Below are 23,731 nucleotides of genomic sequence, written 5' to 3' on the forward strand. Positions count from 1 at the left end.
ATGGAACTGTACATAAATAGGCGAATATTTTCAAACCGGTGTCAAATGTTCAACTTAAATGTATATTTTAGGCACCTGATTTTCAGCATACTGTGCTGCTGCAATTCTAACCAAATATACAAGGAGTTAAATCTTCTCAAGATTATAAATACTGTAATAAATCCTGTGGAAACATAATTGTGATTATCCCTTAAGGATAGAATTGTTCGGTTTGCAGCTATCATTCATTTTATTTCTTTTCTGAGTGGTACATGTGTGTGCGTATATATGAACACATAAATATGAACAAAAAAAATATTAGAAAAGGATGTCCCCTCTCTGTGCCGTTCCTGAGCGCTGCAAATAGGAGGCTTGCGGCAAGAGGTGTGGTTACACAGCATGGCTTGATCTGGTTTAGCAAGGCTCCCTCCTTATGCTTCTTTCCTTTGCTACCATCCATGTGTTTCTATCCATCCTTTCTGCTGTCCCTTACTGAGTCCCTTCAGCGGTCTTCAGCTGTGTTTTGCCTGTGCTACATCTCTACCAGCTTTATGAGCTGAACTGTTTCACTGAGGCTGTGTGAGCACTGGAGAATGAAAGATACCAGGGACTTTTCTCTGGACCTGGAACAAAGTAGCAAGATGTCACACACACACAAACAGTCCTCCTCCCAAAACAGCATTGTTGCATCCAAACTGCTGGTGGAGAGCAGTTTGCTGCCCCCTTTAACTGGGCCAGTGCATTTTGGGAGAGTGCCAAGCTGGTGTGGGCTTCAATGGTGCCAAAGAGGACACTAACTGCGTGGCTCAAGCCTGTGCTCTGGTCCTGGTTTATTTACTGTTATAGATATGGCCAGAGAGGTCAGACAAGTGTGTGAGCCAGCACAGGCAGCATGCAGCGGTGTGGCTGGAAATGAAGAAGTGAGAGGGAAGGTGCAGGGCTGACAATGTCAGGGAGACACACTTTTGCTGTCAGGGAGCTACTGTTTTACTTAAACTGGTTGTGTAACTGTACCCTTAATGTAACTTCGTTTTTGCAACCAGCAATTTCAAGCTTGGCTCTGCAGAGGGCTGCAAGTGCTGTGTCTCTATAACTGCTTTTTTCAAAGTCTGATTCAGTTAGCTAGAATGCCTTACAAAGTAAATTAAAATTGCTTTGTGAAAGTACCTATATGACTTTTTAAACAGGTTTTCTTTCTTGTCTGTTTCACCGGACTGTTGTTTTGCTTCCACCTTTCTGTAATTCATCTGCTTTCTTAGTTAAAAGAAGTGAGGAGGAGAAGTGAGGTGGGAGGCAGGCAGGTGATGCTATTGTCAATATCGGGCTGTTAAACCGGTGAGTAGATACGCTTCATGTCACATGGAGGATGAGCAGAGAGATTAGGTGTCAGGAAAACAATTAGTTATATTTTGACACTTTTTGGTGGTGCAGGAGTGTGAGGCTTGTGATCTCTATACCGTAGTAAGTGACCTGATTTAGAACTATGAAGTCATGTGTCCTAAGTATATCTTCTATCTGACATGTCAGTAGCTTGTGAGTACAAGTACTTGATGTCCGTTTGCAAAAAAACCCATATGTTAGCAATGCTAATTCCACATAAATTTTGATTTTGTGTGAACTTTTTAAGGCAGGAGTTTTTAAACCACCAGAACAAAACTGAAAGCTTTTTTCTTAAAACAACAGCAACCAAAAGTAAAAGAATTTTATTTCACATTCCGCTCTGCTTACTCTGAGTTGTGGCATACCATTAAATCGAAGTAGGTTAATTTTTAGCAGTATTTGTTTGTTTGTTTGTTTGTTTAAATGTAATACCTGAGTAACGAGAGCCTGTGAAAATACTTCGAAGGATTGAGTAAAAGTGTAGTATACTGAAGAGTAAGTAAACTGCACAACTCCAGGTGCTGTTTATAGAAGACGTTAGATTTTGGCTACTGCTAGAAGAGTATGCAACTAACCCTTTGGCATTACTCAATTAGTTTTCAAAACGACACCTGCAAGCAAAAGGGGCTTAAATCCGTAATATCTTGTCTAAGGGTCATTCTTTATTATAGGATATAGATCCTTTTGTTAATTTAGATTATCAAATATGTCTTGTTATGATGCGTGGGCAAGGGAATAAAGTTTATCAGTGAAATAAACCCACCAAAAATACACAGTGGTGGTGTTCTCTGCTAAGAAGGCGAATTCAGGCTTCTTGAATCTCTTCCAGAAACTATTCAAGTAGTGAATAATCATGGTCTGTTATGTTTGGTGATGAATCATGCAAAGGGTTGCAGATGGTGAGAGGAGTGCAGCTGTGCAGATACTGGAGGGGTGGAGATAGAAGGCTAAAGGACCTGAGGGGATGAAGGAGGTGGTTTGAGGATGGGTTGACATAGCTTATGAAAGACAGGGGTAAGACAGCTGAAAGAGTATTGAAGCTGTGTATGCCAGGGTAAAGCCAAAACTGAAACCTGAGATTTGGGGATGGGAAGAGTGCCGGAGACTGAAAAGGAAGTATAGTTGAAGCAGAAAGATTGTTGTTGTTGTTGTTGTTGATCTTTGAAGCAAAAGTTGCAGTATCAGATGCCAAAGTAACTGGACTTTGCCCCAAGCCAAAAGAAGCAGCCTGAGCTCAGATGTGCAAGTTTAAGCTGTAAATGTAATGAGAAAAGTAAGAGGCTTCCTTTTAAAAGAATGCTGGTTGTAAGTAGGACAGTTGTTGTAGTAACAGATACAGATGGAAAGTTGTGGGGTTTATTTCAGTTGTTCTGAGCAGGACCTGTGTAGTGAGACTGAGGTGGCAAAATTGGGGAGTTTGCCAAGTGAAGAAGTTGTGTACTAAAGAAGGGGGATTGCAAAGCCTAAGTTGTGATTAAAGGTAAGATTCAAGTGAAGCTTTTCACAATCTCAATCCAATGTGCTAAAACGTCCAAACTATCTTTCAACTTTTTGCATTAAGTAGTTTTAGTTATCTTTCTCCCCTCCCTCCCCTTTTAAAATAAAAAGTATTGTTCCAAAACAATAGCTCTTTATTCAGGAAGAATATTAGCATTAAGATATCTGTAAGAACGAGTATTTTTGCCCACAGGTCAGAAGTCCTCAGCCAAAGTGGATATTTAACCACTATTTCAAGGACAGCCAATTATCTTTTCTCTTAATAAAGGATGCAATTACGAGTCAAAGTGAGGGGCCCTAGAAAACTGTCGAATACTTCAAGTGCCGACATAACTTAAGGCATCCATTGTACTGTTTGTGTGTCCTACAAATCTTAGTAAACATAAACCAAATACTGAAAGCAAACTGGGAAAAAAAAAAACCAACAGAAAAAGAAGGGGGGCAGAAGTCCAGATCTGTCTTTGAAAAGCATCATGCTCCAAAACTGCTATACTGAAAACTGTTTTCAGGATTGTTTTCTCATCTCTGTTAGTCTAGTTGCCTAAGAAAATCAGGTATATGCAGTATGGCCTGCTGTCCTCTCCTCCCACCCAACAGCTTTGAACCGGCAGGTCTTGTCAGATTTGACAGAGCAGTGGTGGTTGCAAAGGCATTAAAGCTCCGTAATGTTTATGAACGTTGGTAACTGGAAAGAAGAAAGGAAAACATATTAGTGACCCTACTGAGGATATGATGCAATGAGAATTCAACAATTATCTGTTCTGTTTGGCCTCTCAGTTGCCAATCACCATAGGAGTACCGGGAGCTGGTTGCAACACATCGCTCTCAACCAGCTACAGCATGTTTGCTGTTTGCATAGCCAGTTGTTCAGGGACAGCCTGTGGGGAGGGGGAACTGAGTGTAGTGAGAAGGGGAAAGAGCAGGGAGATGTGATAGGACAGTGTGGATTGACAATGGCCTGGAAATGTCATGTCTTTGGGAGCAAATCAACACAAATCAAAGCTTTTTTTTTAATTCTTCTCCCCAAAGCTTCCCTTTTCTCAGTGTTTTAGGTCTGGTAATAGTACAAACTGAGAGGAATTCTACCTTTTGAATCTGCATAATGTTGCAACTTAATGCTTTCACGTTGTTATCATGTTGTTTATCATGTTGTTTAAACTAACAAAATTAGGTACAACTTCAAAAACTTCATTACCAGTCAAAAATCTCAAAACTAATTATTGATGGTAAAATATTGGTATTGGTAAAACATTATATGGCATAATGATAATATTTTATTATAATATGTAGTATAGTATGAGGCCTCTAATTAGATTTTATTAGGTTGAAGTGCTTATGTTACAGAACATTCCTTTGCTTTTCTTGGTGGCTGCATCAAAAGAAGTGTTGCCAGCAGGTCAAGGAAGGTGATTCTGCCCCTCTATTCCTCTCTTGTGAGACCTCATCTGGAGTACTGTGTCCAGTTCTGGAGTCCTCAACATAAGGAGATGGAGCAGTTGGAACAGGTTCCAGAGGAGGGCTACAAAGATGATCAGAGGGCTGGAGCACCTCCCATACAAGGACAGGCTGAGAGTGTTGGGGTTGTTCAGCCTGGAGAAGAGAAGGCTCTGAGGAGACCTCATAGTGACCTTCTAGTACCTGAAGGGGCTACAAGAAAGCTGGAGAGGGACTGTTCACAAAGGCTTGCAGTGATAGGATGAGGGGCAATGGGTATAAACTGGAGAGGGGCAGATTTAGACTAGACATCAGGAGGAATTTCTGTACCATGAGAGTGGTGAGGCACTGGCACAGGTTGCCCAGGGAAGCTGTGGCTGCTCCATCCCTGGAGGTGTTCGGTGCCAGGTTGGATGGGGCCTTAGGCACCTCGATGTAGTGGGAGGTGTCCCTGCCCATGGCAGGGGAGTTGGAACTGGATGACCTTTAAGGTCCCTTCCAATCCAAACTATTCTATGATACTATGATTCTGTCAAGTAAGCAAGGTTGTTACAGGAATACCTAAAATGCTTACAGAATGAAAGATTAATTAATTATTTCTTATGCTTGATTTTACTATAAATTTAAATGTAAAGCAGGTGTTTTTATTTACAACACAGCAAGGATTCAAAGTTCAAAAGAGTATGTTACTATCTTAGTCTTGCCACTAAGGAATTATCAACAATATATACCAATTGCTGTCACACATAAAGGTCTGTGGATATGAACCAGAAGGGATTCTTACATCCTAATTTATAGGAATGCATTTAAAGCTATCCATGCATAGACACGAACGCTAAAGATTATTAAAGTTTTAGATAGTTCATCAGTCTTTGCTTGACTCTGTAAGTTAGTGGCATTTAGTTTTTTATTCCTTTTCATAAATATTGTGTGTCTAAAATTTCACATTTGTTACTAAGACTTACTAGACAGATTTGCTTGTAAAAGTTATGGTGTCTTTCTGGATAGAACAGTCATGTATGTTGTGTAATTTTTTTTTTTTTTTTTTTTTTTTGTCAAGCACATGAGCAAGTAAAACTCCTGAGTTATAGAGGTTTATGTAATAGTACAGTCAGTTCCAGTTCAATGGAAAACGGCCAAAAATGTTGCCTGGCACTGGCTCTGTGTGTATTAGGTTATAATTTTAATTGTCAATTTTAGTTGCACAGATATCTTTAATTGGTTACCCTCTGAAGTTTATTTTTACCATATGTAGTGAAAATGTACCCCACAGGAGACTTAGCAGGGGGCTTACATTTTATTTACTTCAAAAATTGATTATATTGGAGACAATCATTTAGTCCCCACACTAAAATGCAATTTGTATTTGCCTTCTACCCTCAGATATCTTTATCCTTCAACAAATGAAGTCTCTGTAGATTATCAGGTTATAGTTAAAAAATTGTTGAGAAGCCATTTTGCATAATCTGAGATGCTGCAATCAAATGTGTAAGGAAACAATGGCAACATTCCAGTTTAGACTTAAGGATCTAGTTTCCAGTGAGTGGCATGTTAGGACAGATGTGTAGGGTGTTTGTAAGTGCAGTATATGTTGGAATCAACTTTGACTTCACCACTCAAATGTATTTTTATGTGTTAATTTTAGGAATAAAACAATCATGGTTTAGGACATCTAATATGTGCATACAGTTCATAAGACTTAGTTTTTGTGGGATTTTTTAATTTGTTCTTTTAGTTTCAATCTGAGCACTAAATTTCTGAGGTTTGGATATTCCTAACTGTTGATCAATTAGAAATCTCAGTGTATCGTACAGTATTGCAAAGCTTAGAAAAAACCGATGACTTCCAAATAAACGGTTAAGGAGTTTTGTGACATATGGGGAGAGTAAGAAAGCTTTGAGTTCATTAATGTGGCAATAAAAATATGGCGAATACTTGCATGACACGTCAGTGTTAACATAACCTTGGATCAAATAGCAAACACATAAATGTCATGTTTGAATGTGACCTTGTATTGGTTCAAATATCAATCATAAATCAAATCCTAGCTTTTAATATATATATAAAGAAAATGGCCTCTTAAATGATACATCTAATCTTTGTTTCTCAGTAGTTGTGGTCTTCACCTGTAACTGTTCAGCAAACACACAGGGCATCCACGTGCTGAACGCTGTATTATTTCAGCTTCATTGCCTACAAGATGTTGTCATGAATGATTTAGAATCTATAAAAGTCTGAAGCACAAATTGCTATGGCTGCTATGATTAACGCCTGTAATCTTTTAAGTCTTGCTCCACTATGGAGTAATTTGAGGGGAATATAACAGTGACTTGAAGAGATACTAACATTGAAAGCATTGTATAAAGAGCAAAACCTGGAGATTCTTTGGAGAGTGAAAGAGAAAAATGGAGAGCGTGATGCAAGCATAAAGGTATATATAACAGTGAAGTGAGGTTTTTATTAGAAACTGTGGTGAGCTCTAAGTAGTATTTGAACTTGAAAGATCATATATCAGAAAATAAAGAGTGCTGTATAACATAATGGTTACTAAGATGTTGCCATAGCTTAGGTTCTTGCAGAAAAAAAAAATCCTATTGCTCTTTTGAACCTCTTATTAAAAAAATGTACTTGCTTCAGTGGTCATGCCTCAAAATACTTGATGTTATTAACTTCAATCTGAATATTTGCTTTACATTCATTAATAACTAATGTCATAAACTGAATAAACTTCTCTCATACTAATGAGAGAATATGAGAAACAAGCTAATGTTTTTTGTTAAAAATCTCATGTTGTAATAGTATGTTTATTCTACAGATTAAGCTTGTGGCAGATTCTCCATCGTGTCAGAGTTTATTTACTATAAAAGTAGAAGCAGACAGGATAATAGAGAAAGAAAAAAATTACACCTTGCCATTTTATCAGGGTTTCTAGGCATCTTGACAATAAAAGCTGAATAAGGACATTCGCACATTTTTCCACTTAAGTCTCTGACAGGGTTTGCTTGGTTTGGAGTCAGGAATCATCTAGACATCAGGCTGGATTATAACATAGTTTAAAAAACAAACAAACAAAAAAAAATCCCCAACCAACCAATGAAAAAAACTGAGCAAAGGGAAGACACCACCAAAAACACTCTTTGAAGAAAATAGTGAAGTGAAGGGAATATTATAGGTTACCAATAACCCCGATATAATATGATATAGTTTGTTAACTAGTATTAGTGATAGTGAAGTCCTGACTAGACAACTCTTATGGGAAATTAAAGGATTCAGGAGAGATTTGAAAGCCTAAATTTGACATATAGCTACTTCTGACTTTAGTTTCAGTTCAGCTTTCACTAGATTGAAAGTCATGTCTTCCTATTCCCAATTACAGGAACCACCAAAGTATCTACTTTCTGGATATGGAAGCTCACATTTAGAGGATTAAAAAAAAATAGCTGAAACTTGAGGTGGTAGACCTCTAAGTCTTATCTCTGGAGCCTGAAGGCAAAGGTTGCAAACCTTTTTGTCCCATTACTGATGAAGTCAAATCTGGCTCCTGTTGTTCAAGGAGTTAGCAGTGGCTAAGTTAAAGATGGGCTTCAGATCTCATTGGACTGATAACCTAGAACCGTGCTATTTACGTGTTAAGTTAATCTCTCTCTGCTAAAGGTGTACTAAGTCTAATATTCTGGAGCAAATACAATTAAATATATTTTCTGGTCTACTATAAAGTCAGTGTAAAAGTAATGTATGTAAAAAATGTATTATATTTAAAGTGTTCTCAACTGAGTTCTTCATTACCAAGTTCTTGAGGGTCTTGTTTAATTTAAAATTTCCCATTAGAAAGTAATTTGATCCTAGGATGTTGTCTTATTCTTTACAAGCTGCTTAAATCTCTCTTCGAGCTAAACTCTCCTCTCAGCTTGAGTTTTCAGCATTGAAATTATAATTTTATTTATTTATTGCAATACATTGTTTAAACTCAGAGTAAATCAGAGTATATTCCATTTGCAGGATTTCTATGGGATTTTTACTGCTGGAAGGATGATGAATAACTGTGGGATGTGCACGATCTCCTCATCCTGTATGACAGTTCTATAGCCCTATCAAAAGATGATACGGCTTAAACTAATAGAGATGCTGTCTGATCTGTAGAGCAGATTTCAGCTCTAATCAGAGGCTTAAAAGGCATGGCTGCTTTACTTCAGGCAATGCAAGTGCCCGATTTACAATTCTGGCCTGTTGATACAATCATTGAATTCCTCAGAGAGGGTACAGGCGGCACATACACTTGTTGGCCGTGCAGCACATGTATCTCTCCCCGTAACTGTTTATTTCTGCTCCCTCCATTGAGCCAGCACAAATGTTTGTAAGGCTTTGCAGCAAACTGGACCAGGGAAGTGATATGATCAAAAAATATCCCTTCATAATTTGCAATCATGGCCTTAAAGAACCGTCATGGCTTTAGAAAGTCCATTGAGTTCTGCTGAATCCAAACATGTAAGTGAGGTGCTTAATGCTAGGTGAGATAAATGATGTCTGATGTCTGTTTTGTGCAAATTAGTTTCTCCTTTGCATGTTTTTGACTGCATTAGTAATTGCATATGTTCTGTGGAAGTAAGAGGGTATAGTATTGGAGAGAAATAGTTTAATTGCTTCAGGAATGGCCTTAGAGCAGAAACGTATTTAAAAGGGGGGTGAATGTCCATGTTCACAGACATTTATCTTTCTTTAGTATATTCTAGGCAAAGAGACTTCACTTCAGAGAGTCAGGACCCATGGAGTAGCTTCTACCCTGTGCTGCTAAATCTTGGAAAGAAGCTACAGGGAGATGCCAACAGGGATTGAAGCTGGCTCAGTAACTGCAAAGTACTTAAATAGTGACTGTTAGTGGTTATATCATTGTTCTCTGTATTTTTTCAGTCTGTGCTTTCCACTCTTTCCTTGGCTGATTAGTTGCTGTTTTCCTGTCTTTTCTTGTCTGTTCCTGTGTAGGGTCTACCCAAATTTTCATAGCTGAGCAGTATTAAGCAATCATTTTAATAAGTATTCTGGGCTTTTGGTATTTGTAGATTGTGATATTGGTGGAAATGCTACATTTTTAACTGTATCTTTGTATATACTGCAATTATAAGCAACTCAAAGGTCTCTTTCATAAGGAAATACAGTAGCATTTTGTCTAGTAATCCAAGATGACTTTGTCTGTCTTGCCTTTAGCTGGGTGTTTTTATAATCACCTGGCTTGAGGTTTTAGATTTTTTCTTGGGAGGGACATAAATGTTAAACAGATGTTCCTAGAGCCTGAAATTTCTATTAATACAGATTTTGCATTATGGCTGCATTGCACTTAAATATTATGCAAGGAGTCATAGAATCATAGAACCATAGGATGGTTTGGGTTGGAAGGGACCTTAAAGATCATCCAGTTCCAAGCCCCTGCCATGGGCAGGGACACCTCCCTCTAGATCAGGCTGCCCAAGGCCCCATCCAACCTGGCCTTGCACGCTTCCTTTGATGGGGCATCCACAGCTTCCCTGGGCAACCTGTGCTGTTGTCTCACCACCCTCATCGTGAAGAATTTCTTCCTAATGTCTAATCTAAATCTTCCCCCTTCCAATTTAAACCCATTCCCCCTTGTCCGATCACTCCATGCCCTTGTAAAAAGTCCCTCCCCAGCTTTCTTGTACACTCCTTTCAGGTTCATGTAATTCATGTTTAGTATGGCTACCTCCTCTTTGACAACACTTGTTTGTTTTCTCTGCAGAACCGGTATTCTGATGTTAGATGTTACTGTTGGTAATAGTCTTCTTGCTGCAGGACAGGTGTTGCGTATGCTAGTATGGCCTTACATATGTTCTTACTTTTAAAAGTGGTTTGCACCAGGAAAAGCATGAATTTGTAGCACAGACTTGTAAATTGTGCTTCATAATTTTATTAAGTCATTTTGTTATTTTTACTTTGAAAAAATTGGACAACTAACAAAACAATGACTTCCTAAGAACTGAGATTTCTGATAAACTAGCGGGAACCTGCATGTCCAGTATCATGTATATTGCATGATCCAAGAGTTTCTGGCAACACCACTATACCTTTCTGTGTAGCTAGAAAGAATCTGTTCTGCATGTGCCACAAAATAAAATTGATTTAAAAATTTCAGCACTTTGCCTAAATAAGCGACGTTATCATTACATTTTCTTTGACTTGTGATGGGCTAATAACAGGTGGTGCTGCAACATAGAAGGATCCTATATGCTCCTGACAGTCTGACAGAGTACATAGAGTTGAAGAATGCTTCTGCTTAGTGTCATGTACAAAGTCAGTCGCTGATGTGGTAGTATTTGCGCCTGACCTGTCATTAATCAGCACTGCTCTTGTGTGCATCTTCTTACTGCTGACTTCCTTGTGCAGCATATTAATTTGTCTGGTTTAGTCCTGTCTTTAAAAGTACTTGATTATGGTGTTGGCTAATTACTTGCATGGAGAAGTTGATAAAAATTGCTAATTTTCAATAAGAAAATCTCGCCTTTTCTCTCTCTTTTTGGATCATGTCTTTTAAAGTCCAACGGGGCAGAAAATCCTGGGACCAAAGAAATGCTGCTGCCTGGCTCAGTAAGTTCTGCTTGGGTTTGGCTGAGTAATAGCAAACCAAAATATGTTCCCATATTGGTTTTTCCCCTTTTGATACCAACTGGGAAAGTATTTGCAGTGTTTCAAACCTTTATCAACTCTTCCCATGTGAGATTAGAAGTGTGTTGTATCTGTGCCTTCTCATGTAATTAGAGAAATGTGTTCAGGGGAGAAAGTAAAACTCATTGTGGTCCTCACTTTCTGAAGCCAGTAGATTTGCTTCTGTGACCTGTGTTCCTCCTTCAAGAAACTCTCTAATGTTCCTCCAGTTCTACAAGTACTTACGGATCAGAGAAAGAGGATTGCCTTTTCTCCCCTTTTTCTTAAGAAAAGAATATTCCTGCTTTTTGAGCAACCAATAAATTAACAGGGTTTTTTTTTATGCTGCAGGCTAATACAGACTAGGTTGCCTTCCAAGCTGTGTCATTCCATTTCTGTTTAATGCACTGGCCAGTTTTAAGGGAAGTGATTTGGGGAAAGAAGAACGTTGTGCAGTATATATGCCCATTTTACAACAGTGCATAAAAATATAAGGTAGCATAATCAAGGTCACATAGAATTTTGTTACATAACTCTTTTTAAGAGCTTAACCTTGCAATTTCAGTATAGTTTTCCAAAACTAAGTTACGTGAATTTTGATTTGTTTTAACAGAGAGGATGCTTATAAGTTGCATATGATATCTTGGAGTACAACTTCAGAGAGGAGAAATGCAAAGTTTTTCTGTTTCAGTTTTTTCTTGGCAGGATGCAACTGGCAGTTGTGATGAAGAAGTGGCTCATGAAAAATTTTTATGTCATGCATAGTAAATTCTCTTTGTATTACATTCCTAATATGTTGTAAAATATAAAATATTTGTAGTGCTTAAGGTTACGAAGTATGAAAACTGAATCAAACATCACAGGACAGAGGAGAAAACATGCATAACATGCATTTTTTCCTACATAGGAGACTGGACTTAATATTTCAGATGCCGAATTCTATTTTCACTTGTTTTTTTTGTGTTGAATTAGGATATTGCAATTAACCTATAGCTTACATATTCCAGGCTCTTATTATTCACTTAAATTTTCTAAAAGTATCTACTGCAGCCACTAGTTTTAAATGTGCTATGCTCATCCACAATGTTTTCAAAGTGACCTAGAGGTGATGGTTGTTTCAACTTTAACCTTGGTATTTGCAAGCAAGCCCTTTACACGATCAATTTGTTTATGCAGTAAATCCAGACTTTGTTACTGCTTCTCAGAGACCTTTGCATCTCAGAGAACTGTTTCTTTACAGGGATTATCCCTAGAGTGGCAGGTATCAAATGTGGAAGGGCCAGGGTGTTTCCCACCACCCCTTTCCAAAAATGAAGCAAATAACTGATAACTGCATGATTAGGTGTTTTTCTTTGATAAACCAGCTGCGCTTTCTTTAAGACCTGTTTCAAGTTCATAGGTGAGTTACTCACTGGGTACTTGCAGTGTGGTGGTGGGGAAAGAGAACTTCTGAAAATAGACATTTCAGAGATAACAGGCTGTGAGAGAGCACCAGTAAAACCTGTTTATCCTTAAAAACATAATTTCTTGAAATGGTGTTCTTATTTTTGTATGTCATACTGTCTTGTTTGCAGTTTAATTTGCATGTGTTTGTATGTGTGTGTAGGAGAGGGAGTATGGAGACTAAAATATTGCATGGAAAACTGAGAAAATGCTCTGCCAATGTCTTTGTGGCATAGATTTTTTCTGAAGTCTTAAGAATAAGTAGAAATGTTGCTCATACAGACGCTTTAGTGGAATCATCATGCTGCAGCTACCACATCTGCTGTTGTAACACGTATGGCTTTTTTGTAAAGCAAAATACTCTTTGTGTATAATACTTAAATGAGCTTCATACTCATTACCCTTTTTATTTTAAAAGCTTTATTTTCATACAAGCAATGTTCAGTGCATAGTAAGTGAAATCTACCAATAAAAGCATACGCATGTGTAAACATGCACTAAAACCAGAGAAAACAGAAGGCAAATGAATTGCATGAATACTAGACATTTTACTTAAAGGTTTTCTGTTCATAGTAGAGAAATTATAATTTTTTCAGCAATGAAAATATTAGTATTTTTTTTCAGTTTCCAGAAATGATTATGTAATGGCTCTGCTTGCTAAGATAGCTGGTTAATCTTCGACAAGAGTCATAATGATTAAGCAGCTGTAATTTGCTAGTGGTGTTTGAAGTATAAAATAGTATGTAATTTAATAGTTAAAACAGTAAGTTTCCTGTATTTTGCACTAGCTTTTAGGTTGTTCTTATATAAATTCAGCAAAAAAAGACTGCTGAATTTAAAATATTTACTTTGATGTGGAAAAGCATGTTGCGATTTGGGCAATGTCAGGTTGAAAGAGTTGTGGTCATGTTCTGAGTTCATCTATCAAGCCTTTCCTGTGTTTTCCTGTCAAATTCTGCCTATTTGGTTTCAAAGTAGACTTCAGTGTTCATTTAATCTTTTAAAAATACTTGTGCTGGATGAAGCAGTCATTCTTGGAGAGATGAACATGATTCAGTAGGGAACTTAGTATTGGGTACAAGGAGCCCAGTGTCTCTTGGGACCTTCCCAGCTGTCCTGGGGCACAGTACCCTTGCTACGTATCCACAGAGAAATACAATCTTTCTGTGCCATGAATGACTGTTTTAGCCTGCGAGAATCTTATGAAGAGCACACTGGAGGAGCAGTGCTGATCCTATGCCATTCCTTTCTTCCTTTTTTGTTGATGGCTCCTTAGGGAGACAAATTTGATAGTCTCTTTAGGATTGCTGGAGACCAGTTGTAGTTATTCTCAGCTATCATTACCAAAACAAGTTACGTCACTTTTTTACACTTTTCCCTCCCCACAAAATAACCATGTCACGGGCACAGCAATTTAACTTTGTTTTCACAAATAAAATACGTAAAGCTGATATCTCCTTTTTGGACTGGAGAATATAATCTTCCAGTTGTACAAGAAGTAATTGTTTTAAACTAATGGAGGGTAGATTTAGATTGGATATAAGGAAGAAATTTTTTTCACTGAGGGTGGTGCAACACTGGGACAGGTTGCCCAGGGAGATAGCAGAGGTCCCATCCCTGGATGCACTGAAGGTCAGGTTGGATGGGGCTCTGAGCAACCTGATCTAGTTCAAGATGTCCCTGCTTCTGCAGTGCGGTTGGACTAGATGACCTGCAAAGATCCCTTCTGCATTTTATGATTCTATCAGGGTTATCAGGTGCATAATGTAATGTTTTGGACTGTTACATAACTAATAGCAAACCGCAGGTAGTTCTAGGTGATACTGAGCTGGTCCATGCTGCCTCAACACAGAAATTGTACCAAGATATTCAAGGTTGGAAGTATTGGCAGAGAATAACAGATGATGTTAACTAGAAATGTTTGCAGATGATTCTTTTTCTTACTTTGTGAAAGTAGTGTTTTGTAAATGCACTCTGCACCTGCAAAATTACTCTGCATCTTGAATCTTCGTAAGATTGAAAGTGTTGCTTTGAATAAAGGCAGATGTTTAGAGAGAAAACCTGTGTCAGATAATCTACAATAATCTATGCTGTTTTCCTTTGGTGCAACAATGCATTCTTAAGGTATTAGGCTAATTATTTTATTTTTAAGTAATCTTTTATTTCTTTGTTACTTCATATAATTTCTGGGGGTTTTTCCCCTCATAACTGTGGTTGTGTATGTTACAATCACTTTAATTTCTATTTATGTCTTCTGACAGGCTTATGAGTATCAAATGTAGATATTTCTTAATATTTCGTCAGGTTACAAGCTGGCAAGATTTTTAAGATAAACAAAAGTGGGTTTTGGAGAGAGAACAACTGTTGAGCTATAAAATAAATTGGAATTTATTTTACTAAATAGTTTCAGATTATGGAAATTCTGTAGGGACTATAACTGATAGCATTTACAGTTCAGTCCTTTATGTAGAAGAAGTTATTTTTTTTCAGTCTTCAAATGTAATATTCTGTTAGGTTGTGAATATCGTAATCAGTATTGTTTGGATGCTCTGAAAATAAAAGCTGCACGAGCCTTTCAACTGATCCCTTCAGAAGGAAGTTGAGATGTGCATGAAAACTTTTGTATTGCTTATAAATATTCTATCACAGTGCTGGCAATCCAGCACAGTGTCCTAATGAGTATTTAATGTATCAAATTGGAAAACTTAATTTGACTGTTATTTTTAGATACAGCCAAGCTGTGCATAGTGATAGAGTAACAATGTGACACATCCAAGTAAAATCAGCAGTAACATATCTGTTGTGTGTAACTGGTGTTAGAAATCATGGATAAATTCCCATTCTTAGTCTCGTACATATTCTTATTTGCTACACTATGTGATATAGAATGTATTTTTCTTTTCTAATACATGTTATCCTATTTCAAAGTAATGGAGCAAACAGATCTTTACTAAGGGTCCTTGTAGTATGAGTTGGCAAGTTAGTCATAATGACAGTATCTGGATTTTTTATTACTCAAGGAAGAGTGGAATTCTATCTCATTTGGTTTATAAAATCAGATATTTAGAAATCTGATTTTTATAATATTGTGATTCCTTCCAGTCTTCAGCCTTCAGAACTGTCTGTTGTATTTGGCTTCATTTTAATAGTTAAAACAGAGTCAGTAAATCTTCTGAAAACTTTGTCCTCTCGGTTGTGCCAAACAGATCCTGAAATTTTCAGTGTCTACTTTCATGAAGAACTCCATTTCAGTGTGTAAACTGACTAAAATGAGGACAAGCTCTGCATTTTGCTACATGTTTGTGTCTGTTACTCCTTTAGTTCTGTTCTTCCAGGTACATGGTAAGCTATTACACTGCGAAAAAGAAAATCTCTATCTTTTGTCTACATTGGTATTTAGGTTGGGGAAAAAATATGCCACAAGCTAATACTATAACAGTATTATTTTCATGAATTGCAGGAAAGCTAATCTAACTAGACACTGCTTAAGTAAATTTTTTTAGCCTCAATGTAGTTTCTTTCAAAGACAGGTGCAATGGTGCACAGAGCTGTAATAAATTACCAAAGGATATATAAAGCATATTGTTTCGTTCTAATCATCAGAGTTTATGATTACACTACAACTTCAATCTCCCCTTATTCCTGTGGGGTTAACGTTTTTATGTCTATTCACTTGGCTAATAATGAGCCCATAGGATGCTCACCACTACAGCCATTTAGTATCACGATTAAAAAATTTGGGTACTCTGAAAATCAAAGGAAGGTTTTGCCAAGTCTAACGTATATATTTACGTAACGTTGATTAGTTGGAAGGATGCAAATTGTGGAATAGAAAGCCTTATGTAGTACAGATTTTTTAAAAAAAAATTGTTTTGCCTTACAGTCATCTACTGAACACATTGTAAAAAATACACTGTAGGAGTGATACATATGCACCACTGGTTTTCCATAAAATAGCAGTAAAAAGTAGCTGTGTGCATTGGTAAGTGCACCTTAAAAATAAATCATTTAAAAACTGTGTGCATTGCTGGTTGTTGCAAGCATAACTTTTAGTCTTGTTTAGAGCAGGTTATTCTGCCCTCAGTTATATCTGTGTAATACCGTGTGAAGTTATGCAAATACAGCTGAAGGCAGCTTTTCACCATCAGCCTGCACATAAAAGGCTTGATTGCATATATCTCTCTTCAAAACATTTTGGAGGGTTTTTTGTATAACCGAATACAAGTGATGGGTGGGTTTTTTTCATTAATATGTAAAGCAGTAGTCAGCACTTCATAGTACTTTTAACTGTACCCTTTTGGTTAACTACATAGCCAAAACCCATGTTTTTTCTCCAGAATAATTGTCTGATTTTCATAAGATGAATCTGTCACAGATTATCGAAGAGAATTATCGATTTCTTAATATAAAATGTCTAGTGCCATATGAATCAAACTGGTTGCTATTTGAAACTCTAAATAACATAAAGGAATTTTTTTTTTTAAATCATAGCATAGCACTTCTATTGTAAAACCAGCATTTGTGTATCCCCAGTAGCCAGTTATTGGCAGTTTCAAGCTTCACAATAAACTGCCGTGAACACGTGTTCTTCACAAAGGCCGGTGTTGAGCGGTAACCACAGTAACAGTCAGAGCTTCCCGAAATGCCTCTGCATATTCATGGCATGGACAAGGCTGCAGAAGTATGTGTTTGTACGCATGCCGAGTATAACGCAAGTGGTAGTTGCTCAGCCTAAAAGACGAGATGCTTTTAGCAGAAGTACATCTATGTGCCAGTAGTAGAATTCTTCAGTACACGTAATAATTCCTTACCTGACAAGTCAATAGAAGAATTAAAATTTGTGACTTTTTCGGGGCTGTTAATCAAAGTTGATAACACTGATGACTAATTTGGAGGCAACTTTAAAACTTATATCATTGTAGAAAACAAAACTAACTCTAGGAATTACAGATATTTTGGACTGTATATGCGGGAGCACTCTTGCTGAAGGTATTCTTTGACCAAAATCGGTCAAAAAGTTTTGGTTTGGCCCACTCCTATGAAGATTTTAGAATAAGACTATCTTGTCTTATTTAATGAAAAATTTAAGAGAGTTGAGAACAGAGGACAAAATCAACATATCTAAACCTCTTAGATAAAGTGAGAAAAGACTGCTTAAACATAACATGTATGCATATTGATATTTGGTCTTTTTCTATAAATTTTAGTGGAAAGTGCCTAATGCCCGCAATAGGAACACAATATGTAACTTTTATCAGCAAGAGAGAGAAAACAGCAATCTACAGATTGATCTTGTCATAACTTTAATTCATATTGAAGTATTTTGGGGATGGGTTTTTTTTGCCTTGTCCTGTTGCCGATTAATGTTGCATAAAGCTTCTGGAGCTACAGAATGCTGTGTAATAGTTCACTATTGGATTATAATTCACGTATTCAGTGTGCTGCAACTGTTTCAAATATTATAAAAAATTCTAATAATGTAAGTAAAGGGTTTTTTTATTATTTTTTCACCAGCATAAAGAAGTTTAAGTGACTGCTCTACTTCATCAAAATGGTGGACACTGAAAACCAGCTCTATCCTCTTACTCCGTTGGAGGAGGACGATATAGGCAGCCCTTTATCTGGAGAGTTCCTACAAGATATGGAGAACATTCAAGACCTCTCTCAGTCTCTAGGTGATGATAGCTCTGGAGCCTTAAGTTTAACAGAGTTCCAGACACTTGGAAATGGTCCAGGATCTGATGGATCAGTTATAACAGGTAAGAAAGTTTTGATTTACCATAAAACTTTCTTTTATAAATACATAGTGATAGAAATTAAAACATTTATAAATGTAATAATTGTTGTTTGTGATTAAATGGCAATAGAAATACATAAGCTGATTATAGCATGGTCTTAAAATATTTAAGGCTGAAGCTAAATTCTTAGGCAAATGTCACTGAAAGATTACTGTAACATAAAGGTCTGTTTTAAATTATCATTAATCCATGGTTTCAGTACAGGATGGGGGGTGGTGTGATTGAGAGCAGCGCTGCAGAGAAGGACTTGGGGTTGAGGATTCTGGTTGATGAGAAACTCAACATGAGCTGGCCATGTGCACTCACAGCCCAGAAGGCCAAAAGAAGCGTGGCCAGCAGGTTGAGGGAGGTGACTCTATTCTTCTCTTGTGAGACCTCATCTGGAGTATTGTGTCCGTTTCTGGAATCCTCAACATAAGAAGGATATGGAACTGTTGGAATGGGTCCAGAGGAAGGCCACAAAAATGATCAGAGGGCTGGAGCACCACCCGTACAAGGACAGGCTGAGAGAGTTGGGATTGTTCAGCCGGGAGAAGGCTCCAAGGAGACTTTATAGCAACCTTCCGGTACCTTAAGGGGCTACAAGAGAGCTGGGGAGGGACTTTTTACAAAGGTTTGTAGCGATAGGACTAGGGGCAATGGGTATAAACTGGAGAGAGGCAGATTTAGACTAGACATAAGGAGGAATTTCTTCAGGATGAGAGTGGTGACGCACTAGCATAGGTTGCCCAGGGAAGCTGTGGATGCCCCATCCCTGGAAGTGTCCGAGACCAGGTTGGATGGGGCCTTGGGCAGCCTGATGTAGTGGGAGGTGTCCCATGCCCATGACAGGGCTTTGGAACTGGGTGATCTTTAAGGTCCCTTCCAACTCAACCCATTCTATGATTCTACTATCAACATCTTTTTTGAAATAACTTTTATAAATAGCTATTACTGTCAAAGAAGTTACTATGTATTGTAATCATAGGAAATCACAATATTGCACTAAAGGAATTCCCCATTTTCCAAAGTTTCTTGAAACCACATATATTTGAAAAGTATTGTGAAACATTTGCCAAAAAAAATATAGTCTAACCCTTAGAACCTCACCTAGAATTCCAGTACATTTTATTGTACTGGAATCTTGAACATGCTGTTTTCTTCCTCTTCTCAAGAGTAGCATTGTTCAGCTGATGACTTCTACCCTGGTTAAAGTAACAGTCTCAGTGCTAAGACATTACAGTCTTTAGTCAACAGATCTTTGTGAGAGGCTTTGTTTGAGAGATCAAAACGGAAATCATTGAAGTGTTACAGGACACTGCAGTAATGTCAGTAAGGTTTCTCCTTTTGAAACTGTGGTTTTACAAATATTTTAGCAGTGGGGTCATTTTAAGCAGTTTGATTAACTTTCTGCTTGGTTTACATTATATATTGTTTTGAGCATTTCTTACTTTAAATCGATTCGCAGGCTGTGATCACTATTTTACATAACAAAAGCTGCAGTGATACAACTGAGGTGTGTCTCTGTGCTTAGGTGGCTGAAATGAGTAGTATGAGTTTTGAAGGGAGCTGTGAGAGCTGTCTCTTGGCACTGTTGCCCAAAAGAACGTTTGTAGAAATATGGTTTGGTTTTCTTTTGGTTGCAGACCTTCATTACAGAGATGCCTTCTACAGGAAAACTCACGTGCTAAGTTTATAACGCAGTCCTGCTGAGACATGAGGGATTTTTTATATTGGTGTATATGTGTGTACAAGCCCTACAGTTAATTTAGATAAGCTTCTACTGTTACCTTCTAATTGGAATATTCAGTGTTCATTGCAAAATGTTCTAGTTTTGCTATTAGAGAAGATGGAAAACGTAAACTTTGAAGACTTAAATTCTGTAAGGCAAGTAAAAAGAAATGAAAAATCTCGCTTAAAAAAATACTGGGTTTTAGGCTGTTCTTGATGACTCTGATGCCTGTGGGCTTGGCAGTGCTGGCAATGCAGACTGGGTGCTACGCCAAGGGTTTTTTTCCAACATAATACTTGCTGACCTACATTCACAAGTGTTTCTTAATCTTGCTGTTAAAATAACACACCCTTTAATTTGCTAAAGTCTTGTGGTGCAAGTTGCAAGATGGAAGATAAAAAGAAATTCTGGCCTCAGAAAATATTTTCCTCAGACAAGGTGGAAATATTATTTCAAATACTTAAGGTTGGGATGTGTTAGTTTTGTAACATGTTCATCTAATACAAAAATGTAATTCAGAAATGTTTTTCCCATTATAGTCAAAAGGTAAAATATCTGATCAAGGCTTCTATTGCTGGATTATCTTAGAAGCAGACATTCGTCTTAACTTGGCTGCCCACGGAAGTGGCAGAGCCTCCATCCCTGGAGGTGTTAAAAAAATGTGTAGATGTAGCACTTCATGATATGGTTTAGTAGAATCATAGAATAGTTTGGGTTGGAAGGGACCTTGAAGATCATCCAATTCCACCCTCCCTCCAGTGGGCAGGGACACCTCCCGCCAGACCAAGCTGCTCAAGGCCCCATCCAACCTGGCCTTGAACAGCTCCAGGATGCATAGGTATCCACGACTTCCCTGGGCAACCTGTGCCAGTGCCTCACCACTCTCACTGTGAAGAAATTCCTCCTTATGTCTAGCCTAGTAGGCATGGTGGTGTTGAGCTGGCGGTTGGACTGGATGATCTTAGAAGTCTCTTTCAACCTTAATGATTCTGATTCCTTGTAATACCTTTTGGCCCTTCCTAGTGAGGTGAAGGAGTATGCTTTTACTTGGAGAAAATTTCTTTAGAAAGAGAAGTTGTCTAATTGCTTTTTAGGCCTCAATTTAGATTGCAGTTTAAACCTGTGAGTAGCTCTTCAGCAAGACTTTTAAGCACATCTGGCACAGGACTAAGTCAGCCCGAGCTAGGAGTGTGTCTCTTGTCACACCATAGCAATAGATCTGACGCTCAGCACTACAGCAAAAGAGATGGAAGATGTAATGGCAAGATGAGCTAGTAATAATCTTTCTGAAAAGAACGATTGACAGGTTGAATGAATATTGTGATACAAACTCGAAGTCACAGGGGGGTCTGTTTCATTGTGGGCTTTTGTTTCTTTTTGTATTTCTTACTGCTTGTCTTGAGCAGGAGATACATGTTGAATACTGCTTTTCAGTTTCTAATGTACATTATTTGTGAAGGTGGTATATTTGTGGTTTTATGGTTAAGAAAATTTTCTTGATTTAGATGAAGTATTAATTCACCTTTTTTTAGTTAGTTATTCTAAGTTATGGGATAAAAATATTTCATGTTTACATCAAATTGAGAAACATTTGAAAATGCAAAGTAAAAAATGGAATGCAAGTGAATTATTTTATCATGCATATTTACTAAATCCTCAAGAACCATTATAACCCTTCTAGTTCTTGTTATCAGAATTACTTCAGTGAGACATTTTGTTTGTTGACATTGTACGTCTCATCAAAATTAGGAAGATATACCCTGTATTTTGTGTATGTTGGCGCTGTAAATACCAATATTAATTATTTTTCAAACACGTATGGCCAAATTAATAGTTTGCTTAATGACTATTAACTCATGATTATTTTTTAGAATAAGCTCATTTTTGTGTGTGTGGTTTTAGTATAGAAATTGTATCAATCGTGATAGTATGGTATTTATGAAGTGTTCCTTTTTCTTTTAGACACCCTTTCACCAGCGTCCAGTCCTTCATCCATTAATTTTGCCACAGCTCCAGGTAGCATAGATGAATCACGCAGTGGAGCATTAAATATTGAATGTAGAATTTGTGGGGATAAAGCCTCAGGCTACCATTATGGAGTACATGCTTGTGAAGGTTGTAAGGTACAGTCATAATTTTCTTTTTAAGAACCTAAATCATGTTGCTTTATTTACAGGGTTATTTGAAGATAAACATTTGTAACATGAATGTTTAATTAACAGAATTCTTGCCATTACAATTATTTAATGAATAAACATATCTGTGATCTTTCTTCTGAAATAAATTGTTCAGATACCTTAACTAGATGCCCTAACTCAATACCAGACCTTCATCAAGCAGGGGCAATTCACAATGATAATTTTAATGCAGCTTTTCTGGATATAGTTTGCTACATACTAAAACAACTTAAAACACTAACCAAAAATCAAAGCCTACATGCTCCACTAGTGTTTTATTTGTGTTGGGAGTGTAGCTGTGAGAAGCATCCCAGTTTGCTACGTTTCCATTCTAACAGTAACGAATCCTGAATTTCTCATCTCCACCACATTCTGCCTGAATCACTTAGTATTGTACCTTTTATAGTTTTGGGGCCAGTGCGCATCTCTGGGGAAAATTACTACCATTAATGTATGATTTGAGGGATGATATTGTCCTTGAATTACAAGAGTCTTTTCTTTTTCCTTCTAATGCTTTACTTTTCCATTTTTTTTCTAAATTATGTGAGAGAAATAATTGTGTATGTGTACATTTTTCTTTCATGCACAATGTCAGATTATGACAATTGGAATATAGATACTATGGAACAAAGCTAGAATATCTATTAGAGATGGGGAGACAGTTCATAGTCATGTGTGTCCCACAATCTAAATGATATGTTTTCATGTCATGTTAAGGAAAACGTTGCAATGTCTTTAAAATTTGCTAATCCAATGATTTCTTAGTATGAGACTAACCTTACATTGCAGTATCAAGACATCATGGTAAGATCTGTTTTGTTATAGGCTTTTCTGTGATGCTTATTGTTGTGATTTGGGCTTTTTCTGTGCTCTGTTGTCATACCCCTCACATTTGCTGGATGAAGGAAAGATGTGTTAAATCTGTGTGTTTGTGTGACTTACCCATATGAAAGATGAAGGTTATTTCTGATGGAAGATACTGAGACAATGCACACAAAAGCAATATGTTACTATTTTGCTTAATCCTTAAGAGCAAATCTGCTCGAGTACTCTGGGCTTTTCGTCCTTCTCTTGAGAAAGAGGGCTAAGAGCTGCTTCCTCCTTTCGTGTTTTCCATTCTATACATACCTTCATACACAGCACTTCACTGCGTAGATTCTTGCCTTTGGACAAGCTATACTTTGTGTATTGTTTTACTAGTGACATTAACAAATAATAAAAGAAAAAATTACATGTACATTGAAGTTTAATAGTCAACATTCATTAACATTACATACTGTTTTCTCGAACTTTTTATAGGGTTTTTTTAGAAGAACAATTCGTTTAAAACTCATCTATGATAAATGTGATCGCAACTGCAAAATTCAGAAAAAAAATCGTAACAAGTGCCAATACTGTCGTTTTCAGAAGTGCCTGTCAGTTGGAATGTCACATAATGGTAGGTAAGAATGCCCCTAATAATTTGTTTGTTCCTACCCAGAGTATGCTTTGGGAAGCAGGCACTTGGATAGCATTTTTACTTACACATGAGTTGAACCTCAGTTATTATGGTATAGATCATGTCAAGGGACACCATTTTCTCTAATAAGTACCTGATGTAATCAATACATAGCTGCTGAATGTACTTTTATGAGCTTTACACAGTTGTGCTGGATGTTTGT

General features: G+C 37.3%; 1 protein-coding gene across 7 annotated transcripts in view; it reads left to right on the forward strand.

Moving 5' to 3' along the window:
- Positions 1-23,731, forward strand: part of PPARA (peroxisome proliferator activated receptor alpha) — a 46,101-nt gene that overhangs the window by 6,393 nt on the left and 15,977 nt on the right. For 2 of the 7 annotated variants that reach the window (XM_054070458.1, XM_054070464.1), the window contains 3 exons: positions 17,899-18,143; positions 21,856-22,016; positions 23,370-23,508. In XM_054070458.1, the coding sequence (XP_053926433.1) occupies positions 17,936-18,143; positions 21,856-22,016; positions 23,370-23,508 (508 nt within the window). In that variant the 5' untranslated portion in view covers positions 17,899-17,935. Of the gene's footprint in view, positions 1-10,833; positions 10,885-12,167; positions 12,341-15,708; positions 15,727-16,348; positions 16,367-17,898; positions 18,144-21,855; positions 22,017-23,369; positions 23,509-23,731 lie in introns of those variants that run through there. The other 5 variants (XM_054070472.1, XM_009564942.2, XM_054070485.1 and 2 more) reach the window with 5 other exon arrangements.

Source organism: Cuculus canorus, chromosome 1 (genome assembly GCF_017976375.1).
Source record: "Cuculus canorus isolate bCucCan1 chromosome 1, bCucCan1.pri, whole genome shotgun sequence".
Lineage (NCBI taxonomy): Eukaryota > Metazoa > Chordata > Aves > Cuculiformes > Cuculidae > Cuculus > Cuculus canorus.